Raw genomic sequence first — 9,165 nt, 5'->3', positions numbered from 1 at the left:
ACCATGAGCAGCTCTGTGCAAACGATGTGCATCCTGTGCCTACATGGAAAGGAGACTCACACTGCAGTAGCGGCTCCTAGGGCCCAAGGTGGATATGGAAGCTAGCTTCACGCAAAACTGACACTAACACTTTTTACACCTGGTCAGCGCTTCCAGTATTTTGTCTTCCTATAAGTTCCTGTGTAGACAACTGAAGTCAAATTTGCTAAAACCAAAAACAATCCAACATAGAGCATATTCCAAAGCAAATATATTGCAGGACTATCTGAAAGAACACCTGTATCTCTGCTTTCCTTTCCTATGTTTTTGGGGAGGATAAAGTGAGAAGAGATAGAGGTGAATAGAAACCCTCATCCTTGAAGACTCAACATAAAGGCAGCTTCTCTGTGAGCTGCTCCTCAACCATTGCAACCCACAGTGATCTTTCCTTCCCCTGAATTCCTGTAAGATTTTGTATTTTACTGTATCGCATGGGGACTGGCATTATTAGATAGCCAATCGCATTCAAAGCGCTGGCCTCCCCAGTTAGCAGGAGATCCTAGAGGACAAGGTCTGCTTCTATTTGTCCGCCCTGCCTCTCACATTGAAGATAGTTGATGCTCAAAATATTCGATTGTTTGTGTAATGCCACCAGCAAATAACCCTCAATCACAAATTTGATTCTGTGATACAGTATATGAAATTTAAAACATAAACCTATCTCTGTATTTTTCATGCCTTATGTTCTGCAATTCCTGACAACAAATGAGGTGAGCTGTGTACTGGGGACGCGGGGTACTGGCTCTAGGGGAAACCGGGTAAATGTTAAGACACACCAGGCCAATGAAACGACGCCTCCATGAAATTAAAATAAACCGGATTATTGACAGCGTGCCTAAGCAGTAACGGACAGGCTTCATTTAATTACCAGAACTAGGAAGTGTTTTAAAGCGTCTGGAAGTCTGGGTCTTAGTGGCGACGGCTGCAGGCTGCTGTTCCCTGGCACTTGGGGAATCTGCGCCCGCTCTTAGCGAGCACGCGCCCTTTACGCGCTCAACCTCAAACACTACCGCGCGCAGTTGCCGTCAGGGCGGCTCCTCTCCAGCAGAGGGCGCCCGGCAGCGCCGCTCCTCAGGGCGCGCGCGGCTGCTCTCCCAGCATGCCTTGCTCCCGTCGACGTCGACCCGGAAGCTGTCGCCGGCGGCCGGCCGGCGGTCAGCCTTAACACCGGCCGGGCTGCGGAGCGCGGTCGCCCAGGTTTGCGGCGGCAGCGGGCCGAGGCCAGCGGAGAGGACCTGGATGAGCCCACTTCAGGTCGGGGCTGAGTGTGGGCGCGCGGCTCCCGGCGGCGTGTGACCCAGTCTCTGCCGGCCGCTGCCCTCTGCGTGTGTAAGTGTCCGTGGGCCCCAGGGCCCTGCACCGCCCGCCCCGAGGCCGCGAAGAGGCCTTCCGCCTGGGGCAGTATGAAGGCCGCGGAGTTTTCCTCCAAAGCCGCACCTCGGCTGGAAGGGGCGAGTTCGAGGGCTCTGTTAGTGTCAGCAATGGGGAGACGCGGAGCTGCCGCTGTCGCTTTGCAGTGTCTGTAGGACTTTGATGGCCCGGAGCCCCGGTTCCCTGGAGAACACCCAGATCGCCCCGTAGGAGACACAGTTCATGCCCCCCTTCCCGAACTCTGAAGTAAAATCTTGAGGGCTGTCATCTGGGGAAGCCACCTTGTCCCTTCAGCCATGAAGACAGAAACAGTACCACCGTTCCAGGAGACTCCAGCTGGATCCGGCTGTCACCTCAATAGCCTGTTGAGTAGCCGGAAGCTGATGGCTGTGGGGGTCTTGCTTGGCTGGCTCCTGGTCATACACCTTCTGGTCAATGTGTGGCTGCTGTGCCTTCTGTCTGCATTGCTAGTGGTGCTGGGAGGATGGCTGGGCTCCAGCGTCGCTGGAGCGGCTTCGGGTCGACTGCATCTGGAACGCTTCATCCCATTGGCCACCTGTCCTCCATGCCCTGAGGCAGAAAGGCAGCTGGAACAGGAGATCAACCGCACCATCCAGATGATTATTCGAGATTTTGTGTTATCCTGGTACCGTTCCGTGAGCCAGGAGCCAGCCTTTGAGGAGGAAATGGAGGCAGCCATGAAAGGGTTGGTCCAGGAGCTTCGGAGAAGGATGAGCATGATGGACTGTCGTGCTCTTGCCCAGAGTGTTCTGACTCTCTGTGGTTGTCACCTGCAGAGCTACATTCAGGCAAAGGAGGCCACTGCAGGGAAGAATGGTCCCGTTGAGCCTTCTCACCTCTGGGAGGCTTACTGCCGGGCTACTGCCCCACATCCTGCTGTGCACAGCCCCAGTGCTGAAGTCACCCATACACGTGGCGTTGTGAATTTGTTGCTTCAAGGGCTGGTGCCCAAGCCCCACTTGGAGACTCGTACCGGACGCCATGTAGTGGTCGAACTGATCACATGCAATGTAATCTTACCACTGATCAGCAGACTGTCAGATCCTGACTGGATCCACCTTGTGCTCGTGGGTATCTTTTCCAAGGCCAGAGATCCAGCACCCTCCCCAGCCAGTGCCCCCGAACAGCCCTCAGTGCCCACATCTCTGCCACTGATTGCTGAGGTAGAGCAGCTTCCAGAAGGGAGAACTTCTCCAGTAGCAGCCCCAGTATTTCTAAGTTACAGTGAGCCAGAGGGTCCTGCAGGCCCCTCCCCAGAGGTTGAAGAAGGCCACGAAGCTGTGGAGGGAGATTTGAGTGGGATGTGTGAAGAAAGAAAAGTGGGAAACAACTCATCTCATTTCCTACAGCCAAATCTTCGAGGTCCCCTGTTCTTATGTGAAGACTCAGAGCTGGAGTCTCCGCTGTCTGAACTGGGCAAAGAAACCATCATGCTCATGACTCCAGGCCACTTTCTCTCTGACAGGATTCAGGATGCCCTGTGTGCCCTAGAGGGTTCCCAGGCTCTGGAAGCCAAAGATGGTGAGGCATCTGAAGGAGCAGAGGCTGAGGAGGGTCCAGGGACAGAAACAGAGACAGGCCTGCTGGTCTCCACACTGAATTCCTACCCAGAGATCCAGATCGACACAGCAGACAAGGAGATAGAACAAGGAGAGGTTACCACCTCTGTTACAGCTTTGCTGGAAGGGCCAGAAAAGACCTGCGCCTCTCGGCCCTCATGCTTAGAGAAGGATCTCACCCATGATGTGCGCTCCCTTGATCCTACTCTGCCACCAGTTGTGCTTTCCTCCTCTCCACCTGGTCCTCTCAGCTCTGCCACCTTCAGCTTTGAGCCCCTAAGCAGTCCAGATGGCCCAGTTATCATCCAGAACCTTCGTATCACTGGCACCATTACAGCCCGAGAGCACAGTGGCACTGGATTCCACCCATACACACTCTATACTGTGAAGGTAACAGGATTAAAACTGTGGGTGCTCACCCGGGCGAGGAGTGGGTTTGGAAAGCAGTCAGTGAAGCAAATGTTCTCTGGGGAGAGATGCTCTTAGTTTGAAGTGTTTCTCTCAATAGGCATCTATTTCTGTGAATGGTCTGAAGCTAATGTGTAGAGCAGAGTAGCATTTATCCTGTACTCACACAAACAGTCCTGGAACTTCAGAGCTGCTAGAATGCTCAGGGTTATATTTTCAGTGGTTCCCAAACTTGGCTGCACCTCCAAATCACTTGAGCTGCCTTGCATATATACAGATTCTGACACACACTGATGGATTCAGATGAGAATTTCTAAGGAGGGGTCCCTGGATTCTCTGTTTATTTATTTTATATTTCAAATAGAACTCTCCAGATAACATGGAGTCAGCCTGTCCTACGGCCATTTTGGGAGAATTGCTTCTCTCATCCAACCAATCCTCTTCATATTATCTGTTGTCAGGTTGCTCCCAAGTCTGTGCTTAAACGCCTCCAAGAGTCAAAAACTTGCTGTCTTCTGAGATAGATATAGGTAAATAACCTACCTTCCTAAAACAAAGTACAAAATATACTAGTATTTTGAAAAAGAAATGAGCAGGGAAGAAGTTTAGAAAATTCTTGGGCAAGATCCTACCCATTGGATTTTCCTTGCCTTCCACTTGAGTTTCTCTCATTTGAGTCCAGAAGCTACCACCAGGCACAGCCTGCTTGCTTCACTCCTCCCCAAGAGCTCCCAATCCAAGTGAGAGGGAGAAGGCCTTCCTTGATCTGCTCAACACAGCTGCATCATGACATAGCATTTTAGAAAGTAACATTATGACGTTTTCAAGTAAGACAGAACGAAAGTAATTAGAAATGCCTATATGTGAACACACAAGCACACCCACACTCCTTGTAGGCAAATTGTCGAAGTACAGATCAGTACTGGTCATAAAATAACTGAGACTAGCCTCAAATGACTGGTATAACTTTGTTAACATTTTCCTGCCTTTTTGTTCTTATTCTGGATGTCCCTATGCCATGCACCTTTCTCACATTTCAGTGTTGGCTCTGGTTATTTCATCTTTTTTAAATGACTATTCCTATACTGACATTAAACAGCAGATTTTTTTTCCTCCTTATTAGCAGAAAAATTAAGTTGATGAATAGAATGTTTAAGTTCACAGTCTTTCCCATTATTCTTTTTTGTTGTTGCTAGATTTTGACATCTGCTACTTCAATTAAGCATTAGAAAAGAGTAAAGTAAAAAATGAGAACAAAGTAATATAGCCAATTATGAGTAGTTTGAAATTGGTTTTAGATTTTTATATGGACATATAACTGATTTTAAATTGTATATCAATATTATTATACTTTCTGATAGTAAATAGTTTTCAGTTTATGTGATGGAAGTAACCATAACAGTGTTGAAAATGGGCCCTCAAGGAGCAGCATGTTCCACAGAAAGCCTCCTAGTTCCCAAATGCTCCAGGCTTGAGAGCCCCACCCTGAATGTCGCCTGTCTCTCTTATCTGGTCTTTCCTCCTCAGTACTGTTCTGAGAGGCTGCGTTGCTCACGTCAGCTCATAATGAATACCCTAACTGTCTCCAAAAAATTGTAAAGCACCAGCCACAAGTCCCACCAACAAGGAGTTAGTTTTTCCATCTCTTGCCCACAGTATACCTCAACCAAAAAATAATAACCTATTCCTAATGAGAAGGCGCACATATATGCTTCTCCCACAGCATTTCATTGTGTCTTAACTACCCTGTCAAGAAGTGCGCCCCCAAGCTGAGTTGCAGATTCCGTGCTATCCGTGGTGTTCACTCTTTGAGGAACATGAGGTGTAAGGCATCTTTTCCACACACCAACCCCTCTAAGCTTAGGAAGACAGTGGACTTTGACCCCTTATCACATCTCCAATTTTCATGTGACTTCTATGATACAGATGATAGGTACTTAGGAAAAATTCGGTTTAGCTCTAAGAATAACAAGCAGGAAAATTAATCTGCCTGAAACAAAACAAATACCCTTTAATTTATTCCAGATAAACAAATGATTTTTATCTCCTGTTTGGATTACTTGTTCTTCCCTTAACTAATATAAATAATCATGGGGGAGTATAATGGAAAAATGGTTTTCCCCTTATAATGTTTCACCCTGTAATTTAAAGGTGATAGAGGCAGTATCATTTTTATGGATGTTATGCCTTCTATTCAAATATTCATTTGAAAAATAGTTATGTAGCCATTTTTGTAAGTAAAGGAAGTATCTGGGAGAGGGAGCTTTCAGATGAAAGTAGCAGTGTGGAGGAGTGAAACTCTTTTTCTGACTTTCTGAGCAAGTAGATATAGGAGGTTCTGGAACAGAATAGGAACATCTCCCTCCCTTTGTTCTTAGTTTCTTCCTCTTGCTATGTGGCCATTGACCAAGTAGTCAGTAAAGCCAACAGAAGATTCCTGAAACCTGGCTGATTCAGTCAATCAATTTGTTCATTGAACAGTACGAGACAGCCCTTGATGGTGAAAACAGCAGCGGCCTGCAGCAGCTGGCCTACCACACTGTGAATCGTCGCTATCGAGAGTTCTTGAATCTGCAGACGCGTCTGGAGGAGAAACCAGATCTACGAAAGTTCACCAAAAGTCAGGAGTTTCCCCAACCCCTACTGCCGCTTGCTTCCCACGTCAAGCCACCCTGACTGGCCTGTTGGTTTACGGGAGGGATTGGGGAGGAGAATGCCGTTTCAAGGTTCTCTGCTCCCTGGGTTTGCTTCAAGAGTTCTGTGGTTTAGTGCTGGACAGCAGCAATCACATTCTTTCAGAGGTAGTCCTTTACTGCCAACTGCTTTGTTCAGGAGCCCCATCTAGTTTAAGATTAAAAAATAAGTGTTCACATTTCCACCTGTGCCTGTAAGTTAGTGTCAGGAGTTAAATTAACTTTTCCAGATTCATAGATAGGTGGTTCTTAAATACTAAAATATTACACAGCAGTTGTTGCCACCTTCTTCCCTTTAACATCCAGATCTTTTGTGTGCTGTTTGACAACTCTCAGGCACGGGGGACTGGTTTTTTTTTTTTTTTTTGAGACGGAGTCTTGCTCTCATCACCTAGGCTGGAGTGCAATATCACGATCTTGGCTCACTGCAACCTCCGCCTCCCAGGTTCAGGCGATTCTCCTGCCTCAGCCTCTAGAGTAGCTGGGATTACAGGAGCCTGCCATTACGCCTGGCTCATTTTTGTATTTTTAGTAGAGATGGGGTTTCCTCATATTGGTCAGGATGGTCTTGAATTCCTGACCTCAAGCAGTCCACCCGCCTCGGCCTCCCAAAGTGCTAGGATTATAGACGTGAGCCACCACCCCTCTCTAATTATTTTTGTAATGTAATAAAATTTAACTCTAAGAATTAGCTAGTAACTGGTTACTTTGTTTTTTAAAAATGGTGATGATTACCCAAATAAACAGTTTAACAAGTTTGGGCATAAATTATGCATTTTCTTTCTTAATATAATAGCTAATACTGAGCCAAGCTTGAAAATGTGTGCCAGGTTCTCTTCTAAGCACTTTACACATGTTAGCTCTTTTAATGCTCCCATCAGCCTATGAGATAGGTACCCTCATTGTCCTCATCTTAGAGAAGAGAAACAAAGTCAGAAAGATAACACAAATGATCTAAGATCGTTATTATAGTAGGGATTTAGCCCAAATTTAAACTTGGGTCTCTGCACTTTAGAACCCTCTCTTGTAACAAGTTAGTGTTGTGTGGATCATATGGATCATATGTATATTTGGAACTCCTGGAATTTTTTTTTAATCCAAGGAAATATATTCGATAGTTCTGTTTTCTTTATATGTTTTATATGGAATAGCTCTCTGTGAATGTTAAATGAGTGAATATTTTGGTTTTTTTTTAGATGTGAAGGGTCCTAAAAAGCTCTTTCCAGATCTTCCATTTGGAAATATGGACAGTGACAGAGTAGAAGCCCGTAAGAGCCTCCTAGAATCATTCCTAAAGGTCAGCATCCTTCTCTTTTGGCCTTATTCTCATTTTAACCTGGGTGTCTAACCCCAGAACACCCAAGCCAAGGCAGAGAGATCTGGAGACTGGAATTTCTCTTTAAAATTTTTGTGTGTGTTTTATTTTTGCAGCAACTCTGTGCCATTCCGGAGATCGCTAACAGTGAGGAGGTGCAGGAGTTCCTTGCTCTGAACACAGATGCTCGTATTGCCTTTGTCAAGAAACCATTTATGGTCTCTAGAATAGACAAGGTACCAGCAGGGCCACTGTGCTCAGCTTTGGTTTTGATCTATAAATGAGGAGGATTCCTCAGAATGGAGGTAGTGCTTGAAAAATAAGAGCAGTAGGGTGTGGGAAGGGGCAGCACAGAGGCGTCAATAGAACATGGACTCAAATTGTCAAGACCTGTTGCCAAATATTGGGTGAATCATCGGCTCGCTGAATCACAGGGAACAGCTGGTGGGAAACATTACCCCAACACTCTTAAGTATACATATATCTTCTGGGGGTATTACTATATTGTTATACTGTTGGAGGCATGTAAAGATCAATCTGTGTCTTCACAGATAGCTGGCAGGAGGGGTGGTCTTTCAGAGGGTAAAGGTCATTTCCAGTGTTGGGTCACCCAGGAAAGAGAGCCCTAAGACAGGACACGAGGCTGGATTTAAAGTGGTGTCATGGTTTTCCGCTAGAGAACACAGTATGGAGAGAATTGTACCTTCTTCAAGAGGTTGTCACAGCACCTGTGGAGATGGTAGGAAGAAGGACGTTTGTGTAACATGTCGGAGCTTGTAAGCAGTGGTTACCAACTGATATGAGCGTCTCGGGGGCAGAAGTCTGAGGCTCAAGTTTGTCAAAAGTGATGTGTGTTTTATTGGGTTGGGAAACACTGACGCATTGGCGGAAGAGGAGCCTCCCTCTTCTCATCTAGGCTTAGAGTGACAAATAAAATAGAATTTCATGTAGTAGGTGTTAGGGGATATCCACTGCTATGGAAAAAACTACAAACTAAAAAGGGATCAACTGGGTAAATGCCTAGAGTTCCATGCAGATGTCATTCATCCGTTATTTCCACATCTACTTACTGGATGCCTGTTTTGAGCCAGGCACTCTACTAGTTGCTGTTCATACATCACTGAATGAGACAGATGAGGACCTCCCCACCCTCACAGACTACAATTCTGTGATCCTGGAGAACAAGTTGTATTTTCTAAGCTGCATTATCTAAATTCATGCATCCTCAGTGTTCTTTCCCTGGTTTGTTCTCCCCCAGTCTTTACTGTAGTCTGCTGACCACTCTCTTCAGCCTTGTCTTGGCTATGCCAGCTTACTCCTTGTGGAGGAATACCACAAGAATGAGTCAAAGAAGTCATGGTGCTGCTCTGAGCCAGCAGTGTTAATTAGCAGGAAGCACCAGAGGAAGAGTAAATGTTTCATTCTGTTTCTTTGATAGTTTAAGGTTTCATTTGTACATTGTCCTTTTTAGCAAATATCTGTATGTTATCTTGCCGTTCTGAAGAAATAGAGGTTATTCTTAATCTTCAGTGAGGATTATTTTATTTGGTCTTTATGAGTAGAGAAGTTATAACAACTCAACTCCAGATATCCTAGTTTTGACCTGAGTGATTTTTGTTATTTTTTCTGTACTTAAAGAAAGAAATTGTTTGAATTGACTAGAAAAACTGATTGTTTGCTCTGTGTAAGTTACTCTAAGCATGTTAATATTACCTATGCCCCTAAACTATTTTTATTTTTGATCATCTTCTTCACTCTT

General features: G+C 45.8%; 1 protein-coding gene across 7 annotated transcripts in view; it reads left to right on the top strand.

The window, feature by feature from the left end:
* The first annotated feature begins 1,138 nt into the window (after window positions 1–1,138).
* The window catches only part of SNX19 (sorting nexin 19), a 61,006-nt gene continuing 52,979 nt past the window's right edge, over window positions 1,139–9,165 (top strand). For 4 of the 7 annotated variants that reach the window (XR_002725165.1, XR_002725167.1, XR_002725166.1 and 1 more), the window contains exons 1-4: window positions 1,139–3,380; window positions 5,880–6,018; window positions 7,288–7,388; window positions 7,523–7,642. Coding sequence is in view for 4 of the 7 variants with exons in the window: in XM_023185915.1 (XP_023041683.1) it covers window positions 1,707–3,380; window positions 5,880–6,018; window positions 7,288–7,388; window positions 7,523–7,642 (2,034 nt within the window). In the remaining 3 variants the exon portion in view is untranslated. Of the gene's footprint in view, window positions 3,381–5,879; window positions 6,019–6,044; window positions 6,200–7,287; window positions 7,389–7,522; window positions 7,643–9,165 lie in introns of those variants that run through there. The other 3 variants (XM_023185918.1, XM_023185916.2, XM_023185919.3) reach the window with 2 other exon arrangements.

The sequence above is a fragment of the Piliocolobus tephrosceles genome, chromosome 13, assembly GCF_002776525.5.
Source record: "Piliocolobus tephrosceles isolate RC106 chromosome 13, ASM277652v3, whole genome shotgun sequence".
Lineage (NCBI taxonomy): Eukaryota > Metazoa > Chordata > Mammalia > Primates > Cercopithecidae > Piliocolobus > Piliocolobus tephrosceles.
This window is presented reverse-complemented; position numbering and strand designations above follow the sequence as displayed.